This window comes from Aptenodytes patagonicus, chromosome 6, assembly GCF_965638725.1.
Source record: "Aptenodytes patagonicus chromosome 6, bAptPat1.pri.cur, whole genome shotgun sequence".
Lineage (NCBI taxonomy): Eukaryota > Metazoa > Chordata > Aves > Sphenisciformes > Spheniscidae > Aptenodytes > Aptenodytes patagonicus.
In genome coordinates this window covers 28,732,195-28,760,194 of record NC_134954.1, presented here as the reverse complement: position 1 = coordinate 28,760,194, position 28,000 = coordinate 28,732,195, and the positions used below count along the sequence as shown (strand labels likewise).

The window sequence follows — 28,000 nt, the reverse complement described above, 5'->3', positions numbered from 1 at the left end:
GTGCCTGCGCGGCGGGGACAGCGGCGGGCGCTCGGCATGGCGCAGTACGCAAGGGGCGCCGCCGCCGTGGCCGTCATCCGGCTCCGCAACCCGCCGGTCAACGCGCTGAGGTAACGGCGGGCGCAGCCGGTTTCCCCCGCGGCCGGGGTCCCTGTGCGGCCGCCCGCCATTTCCTGTGGCGACCGCCCCTGCCCGGCCCCGGCGCTGCTCAGGGGGAGCGCCGAGCCGGGGCTCGAGGAGCTGCAGCGGCGGCCGGCTCGGTCCCTGGCGCTTGCCCTCCCTTGGCGAGCGGGATGGGGGATTCTCTGATTTCCTTCCTTTTCACCTCATTTTCCCCCCCTTGCCCGTGTGAGGTACCTCCTGGTCCCAGGGCAGGCTGCCCGGTAAAAGAGCCTCTGCCGAGGGACCTCTCCAAACGCTGCTTGGGTACCTGCACCAGCCTTTGCAAAAAACAGGCTCATTTCTTACATGACTTCTGCTCTTTATTATAATTTCTAGTGGGTTTTTTTTGCAGGAGAGGTGTCAGGCTCACCAATCTGTACTTGCTGTCATCTCCCCTGGAAGCCGTTTAAAAACTTCATGTATTTCTCATCACCTTCCAGTCTTTAAGCATCAAGATGATGCTTCCAGCAAGAAATTGCACGGCGACCTTAGCAGTTCAGCTGTTTCACCCTGGAGTTTATTCAGAGCTCATAGGTGAAAACCAGCTTTTCCTCTCAGATTTGCTACTGGTTTAGTTGCCTGCCCCACGCACTCCACAGGGCATGCATGGCAAGTCCCTGCGCTATCCAAGTGAGCGCAGGGGTTAGGGCAAAGGGCTTTGTAAATAGCAGAAGTGGTTCAACAAGAGGAGCTGGCACAGGGATTAAACCACAGCCAGGGCTGTCAGAAGCGAAGGCAGTTCATTTGCCTTTTAAAAATGAGTAAGGAATTGACCTCTAAATACTGATCTTTGTCAAGAAAGGCCCCAGGCGATCTCAAACACAAGCCAGTGAAAAACAAAGTCAAACACCAATCTGTAGAAGCCCCTGAAATTCTAGTTTTTCAAGTGTTTTGAAAAGGATGTACGTGCTTTTTGGCTTTACATAATTTGTTATAAGGTGTGTATTTTAGTTCATTTAGTTCTGAGTACTGCATAGGCCCTTTTTAAGCAGCTGTAGTTGAAGAGCTGTTCTGTAACAGTGACCATAGTGTCTATTCAGTATATATTAACAAGCAAAAAAAATCCACTGCAGTTATGCTCAACTGCTAAACCAGAAAGTTTGTTAAAAAGAAGCTGAAAGAGACAAGTAAGAGCATGAATAGGAAATACAACCTGCTGCTCTTCTGTGACAAGCTACATTGCTCTGCAGTAACTGCCAGTGCTCACTCTTTCATTGCAACATGTTTAAAAGTGGAGTAAGATCATTTTCACGTGCCCAGATAATTATCATGAGAAAACGAACTCAGAGTCACTTGATGAGATTAGATGAACTAGACATGTAGGACTCCCAGAACTGCGGGGTGCAAGACATCCCTTGGACCTCCTGTCCCCAAGACCAGCCTAAGAAAACTTCCAGGCTGTGCCCACAGTAAACCTTCCATCCTTACCATGAAAAGTACAAAATACAGAGCTAAAGATACGTGCTTAAGGAACCTTAACTCTGTCTCTTTTGAGAAGTCCTTGATAAAACCCTAAGTTGCCTTCGAACAGCAACTGCATGCACCTACACAACAGCCTTTTCAGGACAGACCCCTGCCTCTACTACCCTTTACTCTTCACCCCTCAGTGCCCTCTCAAGGTGCAGTTCTGATGCTGTCAGCCAAGGGTAACGGATGGTGTGGTTGTGGTCCTGTTCCCCAGCCCGAAGAGGGAGAAGGAAGACCCGGGCAGAACACTTTAGATCCATTAAAAAGGCAGTTTCCATTGAGTGCTCTATCTTCACTCCCCCCACACCTGTATTGTGCTGCCCACACTCTTTTATCTGCTGACAGCCCCGCAGCACGAAGGCCCCTGAGAGACCCGAGTACTTACTTCACCCATGTAGGCTCATTCCCTCGTGACGAGCTCCATAGCACAACCTACGATGGGACTGCTGTGATCCTGGCCATGGTTCCTCACAGCCTCTGCTCTGCTAGCGTTGGTGCTCCTGTGACTGGCAGCGAGCCAGCTCAGGGTGCAAATGTGACTGAACACCAGCAAGTTGGTTTGGGTTTGTTTTTCAGCCAGCCTAGCTCTCTGCATCAGCACCTTGTGCAATTGCACGAGGAGCACTGCTGGCACAAGGGACAGAGTAGGAGTACGTGGGGAAGGATGGGAACCTGCACAGCATGGATTTAAATGTTAAGCTGCTGTGAAGCTTCAGCTTGAGACATGCCTGGGGGCTTTGATCACATGTCAGGGTAATACCTGTTTTAGTAGGGATCAATAATTAGCTCATACTTGCCATCGGGTATTTTTTAGCTGAGACCTGGCTATAGCTAGGAAAGGTAGAGCACACTCTGATCCTTGTGCATTCCTTCTGCTTCTGCATATTTTATGTACTGTACCATAGGGGAGCAGGTTTGTGATTGCTGTTGGAAATGTTTGACTACGTAGGTGATAGCAGGCAGTGAAAATTACAGACAGGAGCCATCTCCTGCGATCCTGAAAATTTAATTTCACAGCAGGCACAGATGCTTTTTAAAAGGCTGGTGGATTTTTTCCTGCTCTGCTCCAGCCTCACCCCTCTCTCCCCATTATATGTGTCACTCGGTGCTGTTATCCCAGCTCCCAGGCCATCGCCCTGGCCATTAGCACTTTAGAAGCCACTGGTGAGTAGGAATTTGCTTTCTCCTGTCTGACACCATGCACTGCTGTGCAAGTACCTCCTGGGCAGCACTTTCCTGAGGAATGTATGCTGACTTGTAAGTCTGGCAGCAAATTTGGCTCCCACACACAGACTCCCCTTCAAGTTAATCTTTCCCTCCACCAGCAGAGGTGGCGTGTGCCAAATTTGATTTGTTTGGGGTTTTTTTTTCCTGGGTTGCAGAAGTTTAGCATTCAGAGATCTGCATTTATGAGGCCACGGCATAGAGAGAAGGGATTTAGATATGCAAAAAACTGGGAAGTTTGGGGGAACAGACAGACGAGACTTGCAAGAGAAAGGACCAGCCACACCTTACTAGCAGAGGCAGCCTGCTGGCACTGAAAATTAAGAAGGGTGTGGAAGAGTATTTCAACATTTGAGCCGACAAGTGCAGAAAAGCTCCAGGGATGATAGGGTAGGACATGGGGTAGGGGAGTGTACATGTGGGATTACATAAAGTATAACCGTGTAACAGTCACGATCGGAAAAGGCTCTCCCTGGCTGCTAGGATTGTCCTTCTGACCCCCAATCAGCATAATGATCAGAAAATGTAAAGGAGGTTAGAGAAGCTGCAACTTCAGATAGGTAGCAACGATGGGAGAGTGTGATTACCTGTGTTGGACTGGATCAGCACCTTATCAGGATGAGATGCAGAGAGAAAATTCTGGGATGCAGTTAAGTGTCTGCTTCCTAAAACAACTATTCTAAAACCCCACAGAAAGGACGCCATTCTGGATTTGGCCTTAATTTATGTGCATGACTCCGTTCAAGCTGTATTAGCTGCTCTGTGACAGCAACTACTGCACGGCTGGATCTGACACTGAGGCAAGAGAGAGCAGACCAGGTAAATCCAGCACCCGAGTACAAGAAGGGAATTATGTAAATACCCAGCAGTTAGTTCAAACAAAAGCACTGCAAGAAGCTATCCAAAAGACAGGAAGCCTCCAAGAAGGGTGGAGTCTGGATTGTTGTTGTTTGGGTTTGGGATTTTTGGGGTTTTAAGTTTATTAGAAGCCCAGGTAAACTGTTCAGCCAGCAAGTGATCCAGTAAAAGCCCTGCATGGCTTGATGAGAAAGCTAAGACGACTAAGGGAAAAGTTTGAATTTTTTTTTTAAGAAGTGGAAAGCTTACTCAAATGAGAACAAGAAAATGTTCATGACATCATCAAACATGACAGGAGAGATGTAAACTGGAAATTAAGACTAAAAAAATATAAAGAGTGGATCAAGGCATGCTAAAAAACAATAGCAAAAAGTTCTTTAAATAAAAAATATAACCCAGGACAAGCTTACAGGATGCCAAGCTCAAAACTGCAGTTACAGCTCAGGGAAGGGATCTTTACCTTTGATAGTTCTGTGAAATCATCAGCTCAATGTGCTGGGGCAGCCCAAAAAGCCCACAAAATATTGGGTACCATCAGGATGTATGTTGAGAACTGAGCAGAGGGCATCCCTTTTCTGCAATATAAAACATCTTAATTGTTGTGTCTAGTTCTGGATTTTGCATGTGCAGAAGGATATAGGGTCGATCCAGAAAGGGACAACCAAAATAATCCAAGGGATGGTGCACTGTGTTAAGAAAGCAGACTGAAAAAGCTGAGTGTCATGAGTTTGGAGAGGAAAAGGCTGTGGAAGAATAAGGTCAAGGTTTACAAAATCATAAAGAAAGTAAATACGTTAAAGGCATAACCCTTTACCAAATCCTGCAATGGTTGAACTAGGGACATTTGATTAAACTAGTAGGAGATTGTTTTAAAAAAGATAATACAGAGCTTGCTGCCACAGGAGTCTGTGGAGGCAGATGGATCAGCAGAATCAGAAAGGGATTAGGCAAATTCACAGACAGTAGGTGTATAAGGGATGCTAAAAAGAATGTGTGTAGACGTACACAGCAACATCCCCAATGCAGTGATTGTGGATGCTGGGGGAAGTGCAAGGGGAAAGGACCAGACCTGCATGTTTTCCATAAACAGCATTTTCTACTGTTGGATTCGAGTCTCACTACTTTAAAGGTGACTAAGCAAATTTTCAGGATTCCCTTAAATTACCTTTTTTTTTTTTTTTAAATGAAAGACTTTCACATTCACAAACTCTACCTAAAATCTGAAATTATTAAGGCAAATAATAAAACCTTGTTAGAAATGCAGCACATCATCACTACAATGAGTTTTATGCAAAATAAAAATAACCTGGTGTGGTCACCTACAAGAATATTCTCTTACCCTGGTGCACACATGTTCTTTAACAGCACCTGTGGTGTTTCTGAAACCCGTAACACTGACTCATCTTGGCAGAATCACTTTTCTTGCAGTCAAAATAGTATACATGGTGGAGCTGACTACATAGCATGGGATTAAACATTGATTGGAATGCATGGAGTGACTTTTTGCATTGTTACTGTTAAATGAATGACACTGTCACAGTAATGAAATACTTATGCAAATTATGGTGACTTTTTGTTTCTTTAATGCTCTGTTTGAAGTTGTGATACTCTTGAGTATTTCTATAGATTTACTGTCATAAATTTTACTACAACGCTTTTGTTGAAAATTACATCTTTTAGTACCAGTTAGAATATGTGAGTTACAAAGCAATGCAGCCTGTGTGTTGGACTGTAACATATCCTGAGGCAAACATATTGCTCCATCTTAGGAAAACAAGAAACTGCAAAGAGTCCGATGTTTCTTCCTTCTTGTCCCACAACAAAATTCCCACTGGGAAAAAGTTGTATGAAGGGAGAAGAAATATTTATGCAAGTACACGGTCAAGTTATTCTCTGGCAAAAATAGTTCTGTTGGGTTATTACAGGTCACGAAGGTATTGAACTGTTACTTTGTGGCAGCCTTGATGACTAATTTTTCTTCTGGTAGGAGTATGTTGTTTTTAGTGCTAAGGGCTTGTAACTAATTTCCTATATAAAATCCTGAACCTTTCCATTTAATGCAGACAAACCTTTCATATGAGTATTTTGCATCTGCTGATCATGTGCCTGCAACAGACACATAAATGCTTTGATTGCTTCTTGTCTGTTCCTGAAAGAATTGTGCCATTTTTATATACAATATTTTCAAATCAATTTAACATTTGCTCAGAATCTTGGTACATATTTTTTCCCCCTTTTTGCACCATGGTTTGTAAAGTATGACATTTCATGATGGTTTTCTCTTTAATCTTCCAGCCGCTAGGTGAATTTGGTATTTCTGTGGCCTGGCTCTCCACTGATGCAAAAACAGACCTCTAAGAGCAGCAAGCACTGGGTGCAGCCTGTGGGTCCTCCTCAAATAGCAGCAGCCACAGCACTTGATAGTCCAAAGGGAGTGAGATAAAAAACAAACTTTTAATATGTATTTTTCCCCACAGAATATGAAACCACTTATTAAAATTGGGAAGGCTTTCATATTCTGCTACATGGAACTATATGCACTTGGAAGGACCTTTGCAGAATCACCTAATAATTTTTCTTTGTCATGGCCAAATTATTCTCATTTTAGTAATGGTTCTGAAAGCTGAAACTTAATGTCAGACTTCAGAGTTGTCTTTAATGTCTGGATGAGGCAATTGGTACATAACCAGCTGTTCTCTTGCCAAAAATAACACTTCTGTCAGTCTCTGGTTGTCAGGTCTCAGGGCTCCCACTGATCCTTCTGTGTAGCATGGCCTTAATCCAGGTGGCAGGTGATCCTGGTGACCCCCCTAGGCAGCCCCCCAACTCTCCGCTCAGCCAACAGCCCCAATTAATAGACTTTGCTAATAGCTTCTCTTAATTGTTTATTTTGAAGGAAGAATATGCAGAGGTTGGCTGGCAGGACCTCACACAGCTGGCTTACAGAAAACTTCTTGGGCTCTCCAGGTTTCCCTTTTCAGTCTATGGATTTCCACTTCAATGCTGCAGGCTGCTGCCTTGCATAAATAGTGTGGTCACTCACCCTGGACACACCTAGAAGCATTACACGAGTACAGTGATATATTTTTCATCTACTTTATGACAAACTTCCTTTTTAAGTGAAATGCCCTCAAATATATTGAAAAACATGCACAAACTGAGTATGCATCAGGTCTTTCTATCAGTTCCTTTTAGTTCACGCTGCTCTGCCCCACTGGGCATCAAGAGAGCTCTGCTCTCTTTTCATCAGCCACCAAGCTTACGTGTAAAACTGAGCTTAGAGTTTGGAGAAGGTCTAGGAACAGAAGGTGTATTTATAAAGGACTGGGCAAACATGTATGATACTTCGAGTATTCCTCCAGCCTCCAACCACTTGTGGCTCAGATTTTCTGAATCAGAGGCATATCTACGTATGTAGTACGTATACACACATGCACACAGAAAAGTCTCTCTCACAAACTATATATACACTTACATGCTTACAAGTGTGTGTATATGAATATATTTTAGTATCTAAGTTACGTATACACACAATTTGTGTTAATACTTCTATTAATAAAGTGTTAGGTGTTAATGCTTCTATTTTTACCTACCATCTTCTTTATTGTCACTGTCTTCTAAAACAGACGGTACTCTCCACGTCCATCCATACACACACACATATAATTAGCTTCTAAGCTTCAAATGCCAAGTGAGCATACAGTCAGGCCAGATTTTTTTAAATATCTGATTTGTAAAAATACTGTTTATACTTTTACTGTTCCGTTTTGAAGTTCCTCATTAATTCTTTGCTGGCCACATTTACTGCTTGTATCTGTGGAAATATGTTCAGATAAGACAAAAAAAAAAGAAATTCTACTTAGGTTTTTAGGCCCAAATTCACCTTGACAGGACCCCACACAAGTTTTAAGTCTGGACCTAAATACAAATCTCCACAAAGTGAAAGCATAATTGTCAGCACAGCACCAAGTCTGTGTCAGGTGTTCAAAAGACAGCTTTTTATCCCTGGAGCTCATTTCCCTTTTTGAAAAGTTCTTAGATTGTCAGTGGTTTAGCATTAATTACTTTTAAATTATGCTAAACTGTTTTCCTAAAAATCCAAATGTTTAATTCATAAAGGCATTTTCAAAAGAACATTTCCCTATGCTTTGGAAACAGTAATGTCATAGCCACAAGAAGACTCTCCAGCAAGTGAATGGCAGGTCAGCAGTCATAAGCTTGTTGGATTTTGGCACTTGCCCTTAAAGTGAGAAGGAGACTAATGAAAGGATTCACGTGGAGAGGCTGTGGCAGAAGACAAGCTAGAGGAGACATATGCTTGGCTGTACTGCTCCTTTTCACTGGGACGCTTGGCCTTTATAACACAGACCTCTTGGAAAGGTAATGTAGTTGACTGTTACTCGCTCTCTAATTTATTTCAGCTTAACAGTTCTACAGGCATTAGAGGATGGACTGAAGAGAGCAGATGCAGATCCTTCAGTGAAAGCTGTTACGATTTGTGGTGAAAATGGGAAATTCAGTGCAGGTAAGACATTTTTCATCAAAGAGCCCAAGAAAAAGAGGAAACACTCCACCCACCATGTCTGAAGATTCTCTGCCTCATAACACTGCTGATAAAAGTCCTGATTTGGCTGAAAATGGCCACAAGAAAATGGGCTTTTTCTATTCTGCTGTGCCACAATTGACATGGGGCACATGACAAGTTGGACTGTCCAGGCCAGAAATAAGTTGGTATGTTCATGCTGAAGTAGGGGATACCTCCTCATCTCCCTGATATGCAAAGCAAGCCACGGAAAGTAAGGAGGCATCAGTATAAAATCTCTGGACCATCAACTGGTCCAGTGTATGGAACATACCTGGGGTTGGGCAGTGGTGAATAACAGATTTTCTCAAGTTGTAGAAACCTGTGAAGCTATGGAATTTCTGTGGAGCTTTACACTGCTTGTTATTAATAACTTGCACTTAACTATTCCAGACTCAACTTTTTGTTTTTGTTTAACCAAGCATGTCCGCAATTTTCTGTAGTAACTGCATGATTGCTACAGTTATGTATTTTTGTACTGTTTTCTCCTGAGCTCTCTGAATAGCCTCAAGGAGCCAGGGTTTCTTGAAGGCGGTCCCAAAAGGGGACCACTCCTTCTGCCAGCAGCATGCTCTGCAAGGGCTTGATCATCTGTGAGCAGCTATGTTCAACAGCACAGAAGGAAGGATCATTCCAATCACTGCCTTCCCCACTAATTCCTCATCTCTTTGTGCTAACTCAGGAGCTGACATTCGAGGATTTTCTTCTCCGAAGAGACAGGGTATTGCCTTGGGCCCCATCATTTCTCTCATAGAAAGGAGTGAGAAGCCTGTGGTGGCTGCCATTGAAGGCATTGCCTTGGGAGGAGGCCTGGAGGTGGCACTTGGCTGTCACTATCGGATTGCACATGTGAAGGTAACACATGCTGCAAACTAGAAAGGCTGGCAAAGGCATCAGGAGCCATGTACATATGGCCATGGACAGCATGGGAGGCTGTTCCTGGAGAGCAGTGGGACAGTATGCCTTTCCTGGGATCATCTGCTCAGAGGAGGGGGGCTTTATAGCTACAGGATACAAGTCTGTGTGCTCAGACATTCTTCACCTGCAACACCACCCTTGACATGCTTTCATAAGTCTTATTAAATTACTAATTTCAAGTCATTTCTAAATATAAAATTGATTTGTAACTAGGAGAATAAGGTGGCTGCATAGAAACTTCAGTAACCGAGTGTTAATTTGCCCTAGATCTCAGTAGTCATTATCTATATTCTGATGTAGATGGCTGTATCTTACTGGCTCATGCAGTGTGACTTTCTCTCCCCACCCCACCCCCCCCAGCCCTGTGAATTCTGCATTTCTTTCTGCTAGTGGCCTAGTTTCAATAGGCAGTTGAAACTCAGCTAGCATGGAGCATTTACAGTTTGATTCCCCAGGAGCTCTGGTTCCTCAGGGAGTACTCTGACCAAAAGACAGCTTTAAGAGTCTTTAAAAGAGTGATCTGTTTTTTTTTTTTTTTTTTCTTGAACCCCCTCCTTCAAGATTCAGGAAAGCTGAACTACCTTTTAGCGGTACCTGATCTCCTTATAGAGACTCTTCACTGATAGGGCCATCCCCTCACTTTCGCAGTGTGAATCACTGTTTCTCCATGACAGTGTGGGTTCCTGTAACAGCATAAAGAGATATTCTACATCATCCTATATGCCACCTAAGGTGGGTGGTGGCATACCACCATAATTAGTGGTCTTAAAGTGACTCCAAATCTCTTAAGAGCTCAATGGGAAATGTGTGAACTAATTTTTGTTAGAACGAGGCAACAAAATCTAGATAGATTTTTAAGAGAAGACAAGCCCCCCCTTCCTGCTGCCCCTGGCTTCTCTGCCATAACCCTACTAAATGTCAAGTGCACCAAGAGCCATTTGAAGGAAGATTAGGGAAGAGTTCAGTACCAATTTTCCTTTACTAAACTTCCAAGAATTAGAGTAGGGAGGTAACAGTTAAGTCACAGAGTGCCCTCCAGGATTTGGTAACAAATGCTTGAAAGCATTAGTTTACATATGTGTCAATCTGGGGGATGCTATTGGCCCCACAGCTCTCCTCCAGTGCTGTGCTAGCACACATACATCCACTGAAAGGTGATGTTTTTCCTGTGCATTTGTACACAAGTTCTTGAAATGGTTGAGTGGGCTTTTGTCTTAAATGTCTTATGTGGCATAAAGCAAGGATGAAGTTTCTATGTAGAAGTTTTGAGGCTTCCTAGAAGAGCAATGTGTGAATCAGGTCTGCTCGTCCTTCCTCTGTTCTGCTCAGTTTGTAACTATCACTCCTTCTAATCAGATTTGTTGTTGAATTTGACTTAATTTTAGGCACAGATGGGTTTACCAGAGGTCACCATTGGGTTACTTCCAGGTGCTGAAGGCACTCAGCGACTACCCAGACTGATTGGGGTACCAGCTGCTCTGGATATAATCACTACAGGTAAAGTACCATGCCTTGGCCTTGCTCTGTATATAAGAATATGGCATTGAGTCATACCACCAGCTTGGTCTAAGAAACATTAATTTCTTTTATCTAAGTAGCTGCTGGGGTTGAAATTCAGCTTGCTTCCACTAATGATGAGCTAAGAAAGGGACATACGTGCTTCTGAGGCATGAAGTTAGTAATGCATTTTGTGTACTTGATAATGAGCATGTCTCATATTTGAAGCCAGCTACACACAAGTCATTTGATCAGATGGAAAAGAATGAAATTGCCCATCATGCCCCACTCTAGTCAGCTTATTTCTCTTTTTATCACAGGAAGACACATTCCAGCAACTGAAGCACTGAAGCTGGGCTTGGTTGATGAAGTTGTGGAAGAAAACACAGTTGAGGCAGCAATTCGCTTGGCAAACAAAGTGATTGGTGAGGAAAGAATTGTAGCAATGACAATAAATAATTGGTGATGTTTCAGGGCTGGGGGGAGTCAGAACAAAGCCCACCAGTTTGTTCCAATTTATATGCTCCATTCATTGAGTTTTGGCATCCATATAAGATACAATTGCAAAATTTGTTTTCTGTTGTCTGAAGTGAAAAATTCAGATGCTGGAGAGCTGCAGAAATTCAAGTGAGGATTCAGAGAACAGATGCATATCGAGTCCTCCTGCTTCTTAATTATATATCCAAATTCACATGCTCCTCTGGGCTGCTGCACTCCACTGATTTGGGGGAGTATGTGCTCCTTCCATAGGAGTTTTGGATCATACATAGTTTTGGATCACAGCTGGTATTGCATGTATTCTGGTTGCACCATCAATAATGGCTGATCAAAAATAACTTGCTCCCTCCAGTGGAGGGGCTGGCACATCCTCAGCCCAACTTAATAATCCATGAGTCTGTAAGTGATTCAGCAACTAAAGGATTAGGGACAATATAAGAAAGTGGCCTGTGGAGATAGGAGGGATGTGGAGAGACTTTTTTCCTCCCACCTTAGAAATAACAAAATTAAATTCACTGGAGTTAACACAGGAAGAGGAACATTCCTTGTGCAGCATGAGGAGCATCACCTTGAGAGAAAACAGGATATTTTTCCGTTACTAACCTCCTCATACCTTTGGAAACAGACCATTGACTTCCATCAGGATTTCATCTGGAGCTCTGTCACAATGAGATGCGTGCAAGGAAGCAAAAAACCCTTTCTGCTTTGATCACATGGCCTTTATAAGCAATGCTTTTCCAAGCTGGGATGCTGCCTTTGCTCCTGCAGTTCTCTTCGCTACAAACAAGGCTCTTTCTTCTCTGTAGGAGCACTTCTCCTGTGCTAGAAGTTATAGCAGCCTAAGCTTTGTCCTAGACGGCAGTGCACCATATTTTTAAGATAGTTCAATGAATAGGCTATTCTTAAAGATCGGTGTCTTGTATACTTCTCTACAACTTGAGATTTACCAGATAGCTGCAAAAGGGTATTCTTTGTCTAAGTTTTCTGTAAGAGATGCCCTTCCTTCTCACTGTATTCATCCTACGGTATTTTTGGGCTTCATTTTTAGTGCAGAATTGATGACATAAGCAGTCCTCTTTCTCTATATGTAATCAGACTATTTAAATATAATTCTTTAGAAAGAGATGGGTGATGTAATTCGCTATTGCTTCTAAGAAAAATGAAGATAATTTCGTTCACTGATTTTTGTCTGTTTTGAATGAGAACTCTGTTTCTCCATCTGTTGGGAGAGCAGTGAAATATTACTACTCTTCTAGGCAAATTAACCCAAACAACAGTGTTCCCTTCGATGTACCCTCTGGGCTTCTGAATGATGCCCTGCATAAGATCTATACCAGTATTGATGGCAGCAGCAGTGTATCACAAAATGAGTAGTAGATACATTGCTAGAACTGACAAACCGGCAAGCATTCTGGATTTCAACAAATGCTATGTGAAATTGGGTGAAATTTAGATACTTGTATGCTTATTTCTTCTGTGACAGACATTGTGCAGTGGTTGACAGTTGTGAAAGTCAGCTTGACCTTAGACCTCAGGAATGAATCATTGAGCACACTACTCCTCAGCGTAACTTGCTTTCTGGAATGTATGTCCACTACTACTATTGGCAAATTCCTCTTCTGTAGCTTCATCTTCATTGGAAATTGTCACTACCAAGAAAAATTTTGAGACTTGTATAAGCATACAAGAATCCTAGCTGGATGTTCAGCACATAACCTGTCCCAGTCTTACTCATTATTAGTGGTAGATTTTCTATCTGTTTATTTCTGGTTTGAGTTACCCCAGTAAAAATGAGTAATGTCATTGAAGGTGTTTCACATCACACTATATACCAACTCCAACAGGACTTTAAAAATGCTTTCAAGACCCTTTCTGACAGCTTTACTGGCATTTACAGTATCTGCTTTAACAGTGAAAATACTGGCAAGTCAGCAATCTTTATTTCTTTCCCGCTTGGAAAATTTCTCATTAGACCTTGCAGAAGACCATGGAAAGTTTTGATGCACCATTTAGCCCCAGGTTACCTGATAATTTGAAAGAATGGTGTACCCAGCATCCGTATGTTCCTTCTGAGTCATCCCTGGCTTTGGCCTTTGCCTAAAGTTAATATAATTCTCCTGCCATACAAAGGCAAACCAGCACTTTTATTTCTCTACATCGAGCACTAACTCAGGGCTGCAAAAGAGATGACAGTCTTGCATAGCTGGTCTGGTTTTTGTTCACATTGAGTTCTGTTTTCAGTGAACATTTTTCAGATAATCTTAAAACAGAGACAGAGCTGCACAAAAAAATGCCATCACAGAACTCCACTGCCTTTGTAAGGCATGCAGCATTTTGTTTCTGATGAGATTTTTTTTTTTTTAAACATGAGGTTAACAACTGCTGGCTTCTTACAGACTAGTTTGGCTAAATAACTAGTTTTGTCACTGATGGAATTTCTATTCCTGGGAAGGCTGTACTGCAAGATACATCTCAAAGAATCAATTCAGAAGTTATTTTCTTCTAAAGCTTTCTCAGCACTGGAGCTGCAGTATCTCATGGCAAGAGATCAGTCTCAAATGACTGGCCTTACTGAAGCAAGGGTCCTTGATTATTGTTTTGATATGCAGTTGAGAGAGCTACCTTTATGGTAGGTATGTTGGGAAAGCATCTTCATTAGGAATAATCCATAAAAATGTATGGATGAAGAAAACCTTCAAAAGGAGTTTGAAACAGTCCTGAATAAGTGGTTGTAGGAATACACAGAGACAATTATCGATTCTAAGTTAAATTTTTCATTGAAAAGCAGTAATTATATATTGCAGATAGGAAGTGAGCATATGTTCCTGGCCTTCTTCAGGCAAACTGGCCTCTTCAGACAAAAGAAAATATCTTCACTTTTGAAGGCATTTTTTAGAAGGAATAGATAGGAGCTAAATCCTTGGAGACAAGGAAAGTGTTCTTTCATTCAATGTGCTTGATAATCACTGCACTAATTCAAAGCTGCATTATGTAATTTGTCCACCTGATGGCATCACAAAATTGAAAAATTGCTGTAATTGCTTGTGGCAGGCAGTAGCTTGCAGCTTATACTGCCCACCTCTTGCTGGCCTGCTGTAGTCTTCCTCGGCTGGAGGAGAAAATGGCTGCTGATCCTCTGCACAGCAGACTTCTTTGAAGCTCTCCCTTTATATATAATCTTCCCTTGCTTTCTGACCACATCTGCTGATTGACCTTTATCATCTTCTCAGAGCACAAAAGCATCAATGGCTTGCACCAAAGAGCCAGGGAAAATCAGTTCAATTTAGACTAGCTCAGGCCCCACAGGTATTAAACTCTGCATGGAAAGATGATTATGAGTTGCTGACTGTAAGCCACTAGGAGTAACTGTGGAGGAAGCATGTGTTTCTTCTGAGTCTCATAAAACCCAAAGGAGTAACAGATACTGCTGTTAGGTAATTGCAAGCTTTAAATGGTGACTGTTGGAGAAAGGCTTTCAGTTACAGTTGCAAGGGCCTTTAGTGCGTCATCTCTGGGAAGATGTACAATATAAAGACATTTTAACCTCTCTCCAGGGCTCACGATTCTGGCTGCGACCTTCTTTAGGCAGAAGGTCTAGCAAAGTGCCCCTTTGACACAACCAGAGTTTGTGAAAGGTCTGACAAGTTGGACTTGCCTCTGGCAGGCCTGAGACAACTGCAAGCATGAGGAGCAGGGGTCCAGTTTCAGCTTTGTTTCTCAGAAATTCACAAGCAGTTCACTGCACCAGGAAGACTGTTAGGCTAGCCCTGCCTCTTGCATGTGGAATCCTGTAATATCCCAAGGGTTTACAACTCTGGGATGATTTTTTTTTTCTTTAAATAGCACAATATTTGATACTGCATGCTCACATGTTGCTTTTGCTGATAGAAATTTTATAGACTTGATCTGTCCTTTGTGCTACCTGGACTACAAACCCTAGTAAAACAAAGCAGGTATCTGTACTAGCTCCTGTGAACGGATGATGCTTTTCCCTGTGGCACTGATGCCTGATACTGTTCATCATGTTCCTGCTGCTTTGATTTCAGAAATCAAGCTGCAGGTGTCCCACACTGATCTCTTCTTCCCAGGTTTGGATTCAGATCATTTTTTCCTGTTCATAAATACACCCTTGATTCTTATTAGCATTGCAGAAGCAAAGACACTGCATAGAGATGCTGTAGAAATACTTAGCAAAACGTATTTAGCTTACAGCTAAATGAGAGTTTTATTACAGGACCCTGAGGAGAGTTACTTTTCTTTTTTTACTCTGAGGAACTCTCTCATGTCCCCCATCAGTATTTGTGCTTACAAGTACTATTTGTTATCTAAAGACCAAGCTTAAAGGCTCCCAGTAGTATTCCTTCTTTACCAGTCCTTTCCACATCAGAGATGTCATACAAAGTCCCTTGATCTGCCCAGTCTTAAGTGGCCTTCCAGCCATCAGATCTGCTTTCTGGGACAAACCTGAGGTTTCCTCTTGTGATGAAATGAAACCCACTATTTAAGTTCCTAAATAAGGGACTGTGGATAAAGAGCATTTCTGGGTTAAAAACATACATTTAGGGGAGAAACAAAGGATTCCAAAATAAAGGAACATTATCCTGACTAAATCCTGCAATACTGGCAGATACAAACTATATTCACTGTCAATGTGAAAACATTATTTTTATGAACTCTGATTACAAGGGAAGCTACTTACACAGTGAGTGTTCATCTTTGTGTTCTCCAAAAGGCTTAATTAAAAAGCCTGAGCTCTGAAGACCATTATTTCAGGAAATCAGTATCTTAACTCATCCTGGAAACTCATATTTCTGTTTCTCTTAAACATTGCTTGGTCTTGGAGGAAGAGTTAGAGTCAGGACATGTTCTTTGGGCAACCATGATTGCAGTGCTACCATTATTCCTGCCCTTCAGCATCCTGTGTATGACTTCCTGCTCCTGAGTCTTCTGCTGATGCACTGGCACTTTCCTAACTCAGACAACAAGAAGAAAAAAGGGAGCTGGATGCAATATGCCACCTTTGAAGGAAGTGCGCTCCTGTGGCAGAGCTCATATAAGAGAAACTAGGGCAGTGAGACTGTATACCAGAGAGCTTCTCACCATAAGTTTCTCCATTAGAGGGAGCCCACCCACCATCCTGCTTTGGTGGCAGTCCTGGGCACTTCTGGGAACAGCACTGCAGCAGTCAGTGCAGTAACATTGCTACACAGTTAACGATCTGGATGTGGCTATGATGACAAAAGGATCTTTGTGAAAATGTTGGAATATTAAGGGGATACATCCCGAATTTCTGATCTTGTTCCTCCACGGTCTTTACTGAGGCAAGCTGCCATTAAGAGCATAGGAACAGCCTGAGTATGGACAGATCAGAGATCCCTTAGCAGGCACCAAGGTTTGTACTTCTGAAGAGGATGAAGAGGATTTTGGCATCTGAAATGTAACTAACTTCTCTCAATTAAAATCCTTTTTAGGTGTCACCATAGCAACCTCTGTCTGTAATGAGCCTCATGTATTTGTGTGGCTGCTTGATTCACCCCTTGCTGACACAGAAGCATGAACTCTCCCTTATCATTCATTTGCTCCCCAACTCATGCTGCATGAGCTGTCCCCTTGGTTAGTGCCAAAGTGAATAGAGGGACTCCTGCTGCCGGGGAAGAATTGAAGTCAGGGTATATTTCCCAGTCTCTCTTATAAATGCCTGGGTCAGGACCCTGGCTGGAATGCATCTGGCTAGCAAAGTCAATTGGGCACTGAGTACTAAACAATACTGGAGGAAAACTTTAGTACTGAAGCTTATAGAAAGAGCCATATGAATGTGGCAGCTGGGACTGTGGAGTAAGAGAACTGGAGAAGCCAAGGCACTCTGTGTAGCTGAGAAAAGGAAGGAGAGAATTACTTCTTTGAAATTGAAATCTTGCTTTTTTGAAGTCTGAGAAGGGACTTGAAAAATTGTAATTGTCAGAACAAACAGAAAGCTAAAGAGAAATGTCAGACACTTTAGTTCTAGACCTAGATCACTGTGCCATGCAAGCCCTAATGTAGTGAGCTTAGGAGGAAAAGAGGTAGACTGCATTCCCAGTCTATGTAGAAAGGGGTGAAAATCTGTAGTCTTCCAGATGTGGATGCTTTGTTCTGTAACTCCATTCTTCTACCCCCAGGCCAGCCATTGGGACCCCACAGGCTCAGCCTGAAGCCAGTTCCAAAATTGCCCAACATGGAAGCATTTCTCAGTGAGGCTCTTGTGAAGGTGAAGAAACAGGCCCACGGGTGCCTGGCTCCAGAGCTGTGCTTCCAGGCAGTCAAAGCTGCCACAGAGCAGCCCTTTGCAGATGGAGTCCGGAAGGAGCGAGAGCTGTTTAACATCCTGCTGACTTCAGGCCAGGCCCAAGCACTGCAGTACGCTTTCTTCGCAGAGAGAGCAGTGCAGAAGTGGACAACACCCAGTGGAGCTTCATGGAAAAGTGCTTCCCCTCAGACCATCTGCAAAGCAGCTGTGATAGGTAAGGGAATGAAAAAGCTGTTGTGGTTGCTGGCTGCGCAGCTAACAGCACAGCTGAAGGGGAGTGGGATGAGTATAACTGGGCTTTACTCAAGACAGAAGGCTGAAGTGGGATTCCCTAGCAGTCACTCAAAGACACTGGTACCCATCATAGGCAAAAATACTCCACACCTATAGGTGACATGCAAGGAGGGAAGTTGTCACTGCATTGGTAAGCTCAGAAATTCAGATGGCAAGTCACATCCCACTAGATTGTTACCTGATGCCACCTCTTTCTTTGGAAGAATAACTTCTCACTTCAGAGACAGCTTCCACCTGTGGACCATAAGCAGTCTGTTCCCTTTTAAATACTGCTATGTTGAGTCCTGGCTTTGTTCTGTGTTATAAGCACGTTTGCATGAAATTCTCCTCCTCCTGGTCAAGTTCTGTACTGCAAGTGCATGTGCAGAGTCACTCAGGGATATATTAATACAAAAATGTTTTGACAGCTGTATTTTAAGAAGATTTCATCTCACTGGGATCCGCTCCTGCCATTTTATAGCCCAGCAAGATAATGCCTTCATTAATTTTTTATAAGAGCAATTTAAATAAAACCTTTGATGCACTGCTGAGATTTAAAAAAGTATTTTTCAGCTCTGCCTGTTGATAGTAGCACTCAAAAACTGGTTAGACAAGTAATGGAGCACTTGGAAAACATCCATTCTGTTTCAGAGGAAGCTCACCAGATCAACGCTGCTCTTTCCTGGGTACTTCTCAGGCCTCTTGTGCTCTGCAGTATGAGCTCTCTGAAAGCTCATTTCAGGCCATAGAAACACTTTTTTTTTTTTTTGGAAGTTGCCTTCTCTTCATTAGCTGCCATGCCATATTTTTAATGAAAATGGTTTTTAAACATTGGTCCACAAACCTTGTGAGGAGGATCCATGGCTGTTATAGCATTCAGGTAAAGAGGCAAGAATTATTGCCAAGTTTATCATGTAACTTGAAGAGCACAGTACTTTGGACACATGCAATCCCAGACAGGTCAGTCCTGCAACATGTGCTTTGGCAGGAGGGGCTTGTGTTGAAGTTTTGTAGAAATGATCAGGTGACTAGAATAGGCATTCTTTGCTACATACTGATAAATCATGCCAGAATAATACATTTGCAAAGTCCCAATCGCAATGACAGTTTAGCCAGAAGGGCTGTTTAGATCTGGTCTGCTTATTTTGGTGCTTTAACTGAGCTAGGGGGAATTCTAAGGACAAATGCAATCTCTATTTGAAAGTTTCTAGTAGAAACATAATCTGTAACTTATTTCCAAACTGAACTGGCTGGGCTACACCTCCTATCCATTGGATTAAGTATTTGCATCTCATCTCCAGACAGGTTTCTGAATTCTGGTCTGAAATTGCCCCAACCTCTACCCCCAAGTTTCAGTGTTTTTGTAGCTGATTACAGACAATGCTCAAGTTAACCCATGCTTTTTGCACAATAATAAGCTAAGTGCTTTGATACTTTTGCTTCAGAGCACAATCTGTCACACTCCAGTCATTTTCATGACTCTGAACTTCCCCTAATTTTTCAACACTTCATAAAGCATGCATAGCCAGAGTGGGAGCAGTATTCCAGGAGCAGCTATGCTAAGACCAGGTAACAAGATGTTTCTGCCTTGTTCCTACTTAGTACACTCAAGGTAACAGCCAACTTTCACATTAGCCATGTTCAACACATCCTGTTAATTGTCTACTGGCAGGGAGTAGCTGTGCCCCAGGGATGGGGAGCCAATGGCAATAACACCTCCCACAGGGACAGAAGCACCAAATCTTTGAGGCTGGAAGGCACCTCTGAATGTCATCTTGTCCAACCCCCTGCTCAAACAGGGCCACCTAGAGCCAGTTGCCCAGAACCATGTCCAGACAGCTTTTGAATATCTCCAAGGATGAAGACTACAACCTCTGGGCAACCTGTGCCAGTGCTCAGGCACCCCACAGTAAAAAAAAAAAAGTGTTTTCTTATGTTCAGATGGAACCTCCCACATTTCAGTTTGTGCCCATAGCCTCTGGTCCTGTCACTGAGGGCCGCTGAAAAAAGTCTGGCTCATCTTCTTTACACCTGCCCCTCAGGTATTTATATACATTCATGAGATCCCCCTGAGCCTTCTCTAGGCTGGAGTCACAGCTCTCTCAACCTTTTCTCATGAGACACGTTCCAGTCCCTTAATCATCTTAGTGGCCCCTCACTGAACACACGCCAATAGCTCCATATCACTCTTGTACTGGGGAGCCCAGAACTGGACACAATACTCCAGATACGGTCTCACCAGTGCTAAGTAGAGGGGAAGGATCACCTCCCTCAACCTGCCAGTGAGACTCCTTCTAATGCAGCCCAGTATACCATTAGCCTTCTTTGCCACAATGTCATATTGCTGCTCATAGCCAACTTGGTGTCCACCAGGACCCCCGGATCCTTTTCTGCAGAGCTGCTTTCCAGCCAGTCAGCCCCCAGCATATACTGGTGCATAGGACTATTCCTCCCCAGATGCAGGACTTTGCACTTCCCCTTGCTGAACTTCATGAAGTTCCTATCAACCCATTTCTCCCTCTGGATGACAGCACAACCCACTGCTGTATCAATTATTTACAGTACCTGAGCAAGGCAAGCAGGGCAGACCCAAAGATCATGGCCAGGATCTACTACAAGTACAGATGATCAAGCAAAGTTCACATGATGATGCAGGTCCAAGGTAAAGTTGGGAAGCCAGTCTGCAGGCTGAGGTCTGGATCAACAGTGTCCATAGCCCGGCACAGTCACAGTGAGACACCAGAACTCCTCCAACATAGCTTAAGAAGGGACTGAAGGCCCAGGTCTGAGCTTAAATGGGGCTCTGAGGCCCATGGGAAGTGCGTGGGGGTGGAGGCTCCAGGTGTAGCTGGTCAGAGTCATTAAAGCTTATCAGTGTCCTCAAGGCCTTGACACTTACCAAGATTCCTAATGCCTTTTCTGAATCACTGCTTCTATCAATACAGCCCCCATAGCCCACAATTATAGCTTGCTTTGTTTATGCTAGTTGTTCATGTTAGACTTCATTTGATTAGTGATATCTTCTATTTTGGAGGTTATTGATCACCTCCTTTTAACTCTGAATCCCACACCATATTAAGTGTCACTGCTTTCCACCACTTCTTTCTGCCACGCCATTGGGCTTTTTCTCCTTCCTCTGGAAGGTTTTCCTCCTATTTTGCCTTTTGACATCAGTGAAATTGCAAGTCCGTTACAGACAGGCATAGAACATGCCAACACAATTGTATTTTTTCTTTCAGGCTGCTGTAACAAAAAGTCATTCTCCAGCCAGTACCATGCTGTACAGTATCTCATAATTTCACATTCTTGATCTTAAGTACATTCTTGCAGCACCAGACATCAAAATCTTAGGGATTATTTTTGAGGGACTGACACCTTTTAAAATAGTGCTGCTCATCCATTTAAGTATTGAGTCTACCTAGGTGATCCAGGGTCTCTCTGTTTTCACTGCAGAGAGGAGGGCAGTCAGAGCAAGATGTTGCATGCATTTTGGATGGTCAGAAATCATGCAGACCCCATTTTCCAATAGACAGTGCTGTGCTGTTTCACACACTAAAACCATGTCACATTATGCTGCTACTTCTGGCTTTTATTGCTGCACCATGGGAAGCAACTGAGAAGATCACATTGACTTCCCCCTCCTTCAGTACCTTTTCTGTAGGCACAGAGGACCTTTAGGTTATGGAAACAGTGCCATGAATGCTAGGGGAGCCTTGCTTTGTGACTCCCCTGTCTGTCCAGTATTAGCAAGAACTTGTTGGAGGGAGCTGGCACATCGCTTGCTGACGATGTCTTAACGTAGATTCAACATCAAGGATGATCTATCATTTTTGTGGGCATGCTTGATAGATAGCATTGCTGATGAACGGGCAACTGTTCCTGTGCAATGCTGGCTTCCCATCAGCTGCCTTTGCAGTTTGCTTGCGGAAAGACTGATAAGTGGGTAACACCAACTATGTGGAATCCCTCCTGCTCTTGGCCTAGCTGTCCTTGACTGTCTTCAGCCACATGCAATGTCACCTATTTCATTTGCTTCTGCTTGTTCTGAACTCTTGGCTCCATCTCTTTCCACGTTCTCTGGTTCCTCATCACCCAGAAAAAGAGTTCTTCTTCTCTGTCCCTTCTGCAGTCTTCCCATAGCTCCCTGCTTGCCTTGAGTATCACATTATTTCTGCTTGAAATTAATGCCCTGAAACAGAGAAAGAAGCAGCTCCAGTCTGAGCAGTCCGCCACCGCCAATTGCTCATTGTTGTTTTTAACAGGAAAACTGGAACAGTCGTTGCATACTTTTACCAATCTATAAAGTATTATTTCCATTGCCCAGCATTTTAAAGTCCAAAAATTCATTATAGTTCAGAATATTTTCCACTGATCTGTATTTCTCGTGTGTGTGTGACTGTACATGAGTTGCTTTGTACATATTTCGAGTTAATTTGTTTTGAAATTTGTTTTTAAAGTCCTTCAATTAATTTTGCATGATTTTTCATATTCTAAGTACCTCATGTGACAGATCAATAATTAACAGTCATTAGTCACTCAGCTTGCCCAGCAAATGGCTTTGTCATATCCATATTTGGCCTGAAATTACATGGGCTCAAGTGTAGTTTTTTTATACGTCAAAGCTACATTTCACAACAAAAGACCAGAAGCAAGATGGCTAGATGCTGTTCTTTTTCCTGAAGCAGATTTCAGTCTTCTTTTGAAAGATGTGCCTTAGGCATGAAAGATGGTAACACAGCTCTGAAAACTGTCCCCTGTGTGGAAGATAAGAATATAGGATTTTTTCATGGTTTGGGGGAAGTGAGAGCACTATTGAGGAAGAAAATGGAACATACAGTAGAAATTCTGGAGTAGTTCCTCACCGTGTTTTGGTCTGTGTGATCTGAGCTGAGCATGCAACATTTCCCTTTCTCTTTCTTCTACAGCCTTCTACACATGTAAGGCCCAATGATTCCCTACCATTTTTTTCTGCTGTAATATATTCTTCCCCAGTATCACTCAGCTTTATAAAATTGAAAAGGGGAGTCCTCAAAAATGCTTCTTTCCCTGCTAGCTAGCCAAATCCCTCCTTAGTTTTATAGCCCAATTTTAGAAAATATTTCCAGGGGAGTCATGCTGTGCAAGCTCTAATGTAACAAAACCCTTGGGGCTTTCATTACTCTCTCTGCCAGCTTCATTAAACATCATTTCATACAGGCCACTGAAGAGTTATGATGTAGTAAGTTGAGAGACAGCTTTTCTAGGTCAGAAACAAGCTTGGCAAGCTCATATCTTATCTATAAGGCTATTCCCGTGGTCTAGAAAGTGAGGTACTACAAGCATGTATGCCTGTCTATCATGGGATGGCTAAAACCTAGATGGAAGTACTCATACTACATGTGGACGAAAGCAAACAGGGGAATCAGCTAACACCACTGCAGAACTTCCCTTGAAAAGAAGGCTGCAGAACCTCTGCTCATGGAAGAGGTTTTGATTTAGGGAGAAGCAGCGTGTTCATGTTGCAAGAGGACTGCTAAGATTTCAGTCATGAGACTGAAGCTGAGAGGAACAGAAGTTAATAAGGCCCAGGATGTGTGTGTTATTTCTTTAGTAGAGCTTGGAAATTCTAGGGAGAAATCCCAGGTCTCCACCCTGGAAAGGAGGAAAAGACTTCAAGAGGGAGCCATGAAGAACCCAGATATGGAACTGCAAACCCTTAATGTCTAAAGAGAGCCTTAAAGATGGGGCCGGGTTTGGTGGGTATGCAGGAGGTGGTGAGTTACCCTCCCGCACTGTTCGAGAAGAAAGCAGTCTGTGTAGCTCACCAAAGACAGGGAAAAAACTGTCTCTGCCTGTCCCTGCTGCCACATCCAAGCCCCTGAGTATTGAGTACAGTGGCAGGAGCTACTTGTGTTCGGGGGTTTTTCAGTCAGCAAACCATGGACACTGAAATACTAAGAACTGATTCATGTTATTCTAGTTTTATTTTCAAATTAGTTTTTAGTAGTACTTGATTATGAAGTAGCAAATCTAATTTCCTAGAAAAGAACTTTAGCATTTGCTTGGGAGTGTAATGGTTTATAAGCAGGCTGCCAGATAGTGATGTCTGTAAAAACTATCTTCTTGTGGCTAAGCAGGGAATGTTTTAAATGTCTTGTGTGTACACAAGCTGAGGGTGGACAGAACTAAACCATGGGTGTGTAGCTTGCGGGAAAAACATACTACCTTGTTTGACCTTGATTGTTGGAACTTGTTTAACTGGTGACATAATTTCAGCTCTTCTTTACAAAGCTGCTTTAGACAAATTTTTTAATCCCTTTGTTTCTGTTTATTTGTTTAGCTGACTTTCATTTGTAAACCTGGGATTAAAAAAATCATTTTTACAGAATTATAACAGACCTGTACTTTGTCTGGTTGTTGCTTTATTTAGGATATTAATAATCCTCCCATTCAGATGCTTCGCACTTTTAAAGCTGGTAAAATTGTGCTGGCCTTCTCTTACTAGTTTGTATTAACTTAGTCTGAAAAGCCTCCATCATGGGAGAGCAGGATAAATAGTGTGGGTTGTGTATCACAGGAAAGTGTAAGCGTGCAGCTTCATTTAATGTAATAGAGGGCAGAGCTGGTGGAAGGGCTCAGAAGGAGGGAAGGGATCAAGCTGGTAATCTCTACACTGGTATTCCTGGGGCTATGAGCTGGTAGTAGCGCATTTATGGATCTTGGAGAAAAAAACAGCTTGAATGGATGCTCAGTTACAGGAATTCTGGGCAAGCACTTTAACTGCGTGGTTGGACAAGGAAGACTGTGTCTTTGAGAATCTTCAGAAGTTAGGAATGGCCTGTGTTGGAGGACTTGGAGAGTTCCCAGTGGGCAGAGATGCCTGATATAAAGTGCGAACAGCAAGCAAAAGGCTACTGATGTTCCAGAGTGATTAAAAAGGAGATAGAAGATGTTGCAATCTGGATTAAGAACACTATGTTAGTTCCATCCTGTTTGAACTGGTGACAAGAGACATACAAGACATTAGAGACAAAGTTTAGAGAAGATCAGTGTCCAAGATCAGCTGAATTTTGTTTGCTTCAAAGATTACGCAGTGAAATGCAGAGGGAGAAGAGGAAGGGGACAAAGAGGAAGCTTGGAAGGAGGGAGAAACCAATTGTCTGAGCTTTGCTGGTGTTAAAATCTCTGGGTGTGGTGTGTTTGCTTACACTAATATTCTTCTATGAGTGCCCATAAAGGACCATCTCACAGGCACAGAGAGGCATTGATACCCTCAGGGTGAAGCTTGCTTATGAAACTGCCTGCTAGAAGTTGTTAACAGGGTTGAAGCTGAAACTCAGATCTCCTGCCTTTGATCCCCAGGTTCTAACTCTTCAGTGATGCTGGTTTCCATAGGTATAAAACTTTGCAGGGAGAAGACATGAATCACATGGTCTGCACACACTGGCATGAATCCCACTGATATTTTGTAAGCTTGAGAGGACATTAACTTGCCATTACGCTACTGCTTTTCAAACATTTAGGCTCACTGAAAGGGAGAATTCACCTTCCTTTTTCCCAGTCTTCAATTCTTTTTTTCTATCTGTGCACCACTCATTTTGCATAGGCTTCCACATTTTATCCTGGAGATACAAAGGAAGTGCTACTGTCAAGTGATTAATTGTAACATTTTCTATCCATTGTCTCTGATTCTGTCTCACTTTTATCCCTAGGGCTAGGAACAATGGGCCGAGGCATTGTGACTTCTCTGGTTAAGGCCAACATACCTGTGGTAGCCCTCGAGCAGAATCTGGAGTCTCTGAACACAGGAAGAAAAGCTGTGATGCTCCTTTTGGAACATGAGGCTATGAAAATGGAGCAGGGTGCCCAAACCCTGGATTTCCATAACCCTGCACGTCTCCAGTTCACTGTGGACTTCGATGTGTTGCGGGATGTAGATCTAGTTATTGAGGCTGTGTTTGAGAACATGGCACTAAAGAAGGAAATATTCCATAAGCTATCAAGAATCTGCAAGCCAGGGGCCTTTCTGTGTACAAACACATCAGCCCTGAACATCGATGAAATAGCTTCTGCCACGAGCCACCCACAGCAGGTCATTGGCACGCACTTCTTCTCCCCTGCTCATGTGATGAGGCTATTAGAAATAATCTATGGCTATCACACATCCCCCACCGCCATTGCCACTGCCATGCAGCTAGCCAAAGCACTGAAAAAAGTTGGAGTGGTGGTAGGGAATTGTTTTGGGTTTGTTGGGAACCGAATGATGTTTCCATACGTTCAACAGGCAGTTTTTCTTTTAGAGGAAGGAAGCAGACCAGAAGCCGTAGATCAGGTTCTTGAAGATTTTGGGTTTAAGATAGGACCTTTCCGAATGTCTGACCTTGCTGGGCTGGATGTGGGCTGGAGGTCTCGAAAGGACCAGGGCCTCACTGGTGCCTTAATACCTCCAGAAACACCTGCCCGCCAGCGGCATGGCCATCGCTACAGCCCACTGCCAGATCTTTTGTGTGAGAATGGCAGGTTCGGCCAGAAAACTGGAAAAGGCTGGTATCAGTATGAGAAGGCTGGGGGCAGGACAGCCAAGCCAGATCCATGGCTTCACAACTTCCTGGCCCAGTACAGAGACACCCATCACATCAAGACCCGCTTTATAGATCAGGAGGAAATCCTGGAGCGGTGTTTGTTTTCCCTCATCAATGAAGGGTTTGACATCCTGGCTGAGGGAATAGCATCTGGCCCAGAACACCTGGATGTAATTTATATCAATGGCTATGGGTGGCCAAAGCATAGGGGTGGCCCCATGTTCTATGCTTCCACTGTCGGGCTCCCTCGCTTACTGGCTAAACTGCAGAAATACTCCGAGGTCCACCCTGATGTTCCTGGGCTACGGCCCAGTGCCTTTCTGAAAAAGCTGGTAGCTATGGGGAACCCTCCCCTCAAAGAGTGGATGTCCTACCTAAGCCGGCAGAGCAACAAGCTGTGATTTCGTTGATGCCTGCTGTATAAATTCAGAAGCTGATCTCATGAAATAGGTGCTGTAATTGCACTGTCTTTTCCAATCAAAACCAAAGTGCTACAGGCTCATAAACAATGTCACTGACCTTCCTGGGCCTTTGCAAAGAATAACTTTGGCCAATGATTGATCTCAGTCTCCCTCTTGCTGCAGGTAACCACTGCCATCACCCACCCTTCCCACCACCAGCCTTACCCACCTGCTTTGCACATTGCTGTGTAAAGGCCCATCTCATTTTGCTCTGCCTTCAGGTCTTCACAGCTGTACACCTCTTCCAGTCTGTCTTTGTGGAAGGGAGGGAGCAGCATCTACAGCCCACAAAGCAAATCGGGGTAGGAGGCAAGAGAAAGATGGTCACAATTCACCTGAGAGTGACTGGATCTGCCAGATCCTGCCCTAAGTCTGTTTCCCAGTTTGTTCAAGTCTTTCCTGTACAGCCCACCTCTACTGGATTCCCTGGCTCTCCCAAAGACAGCCAGCTGGAGCCTGCTGCCTTCCCGCTGCTGCAGGAGAGACCGCACAGGGCGCAACACCTTTCAGAGGTAAAATCAAATGAATTGGAGAGAGCAGGTTTGGACAGAGAGCAAGGGGCAGGGCTGGTACCGTCCCTCCTCCCTGCTGCAGAGGAAATTTTAATAAATGACAGAAAAGCCACAAACGCATTGACCTGACTAACCTGCCCTGTGGTGTTGGCTTACGACTGGCCTTCTGCATCCAGACTCCGTCCTCCATTATCGTTATCCCCACACGGCTTTGTCCAAGCAGAAATATCTTCTGGCATCTCTTAAGTGTGGATATGTGTTGCCATCACTCCCCCTATCTTGCCTGCCTACAGCTACCAGGTCTTGGAACTCAGCATGCCCTAATTGACCAGATTGAAGCCTGGCCTGGCACTTACCGGGTTTTCACATGGGCAGAGGGCACACTGAAAAGTACACGGCTCAAGAGTAGGCAGGAACGTTGCTGCAGGCACGCAGGCAGGCGGCAGATCTCTAGCAGAGAGCAGAGAGAGAGTGAGCCGAACTTGCTCCAGGCTTGATGCTTTGGGACAAAGTCTCCCATTTCTCGTGTCTAATGAATGTATCTTCTAGTCCAGTGTGGGGAATAGGTTGGTCTGGGTTCCCTTCTCAGGGAGATTATCATTGGATGTCTAACTTTTGCTTTTTATTTTAACAAAAGTGCTTGGATTATCTCATGACAGATTATATGATACATAAAAGTAGAAAAGTAGAAAAAGGAAAAT

The 28,000-nt window shown here is 43.5% G+C and overlaps 2 protein-coding genes across 2 annotated transcripts in view; one reads left to right on the top strand and one right to left on the bottom strand.

The window, feature by feature from the left end:
- Positions 1-2,060, bottom strand: part of MAP3K13 (mitogen-activated protein kinase kinase kinase 13) — a 94,265-nt gene extending 92,205 nt beyond the window's left edge. Inside the window, exon 1 of the mRNA XM_076341756.1 lies at positions 2,015-2,060. The gene's annotated coding sequence lies outside the window, so the exon portion shown is untranslated. The remainder of the gene's footprint in view (positions 1-2,014) is intronic.
- EHHADH (enoyl-CoA hydratase and 3-hydroxyacyl CoA dehydrogenase) lies at positions 22-28,000 on the top strand. The gene is made up of 7 exons (XM_076341763.1): positions 22-110; positions 8,133-8,236; positions 8,976-9,148; positions 10,597-10,708; positions 11,029-11,133; positions 17,365-17,706; positions 25,457-28,000. Exons 1-7 carry the CDS (start codon positions 37-39, stop codon positions 26,725-26,727), a joined length of 2,181 nt encoding a protein of 726 aa, XP_076197878.1. The 5' UTR covers positions 22-36; the 3' UTR covers positions 26,728-28,000.

Excerpts from the sequence above, each read along its gene's own strand:
- EHHADH (XM_076341763.1), top strand. The coding sequence starts at position 37 with ATGGCGCAGTACGCAAGGGGCGCCGCCGCCGTGGCCGTCATCCGGCTC. Across the intron at positions 8,237-8,975 it reads AAATGGGAAATTCAGTGCAG|GAGCTGACATTCGAGGATTT; the intron begins GTAAGACATTTT and ends GTGCTAACTCAG. Across the intron at positions 10,709-11,028 it reads TCTGGATATAATCACTACAG|GAAGACACATTCCAGCAACT; the intron begins GTAAAGTACCAT and ends TTTTTATCACAG.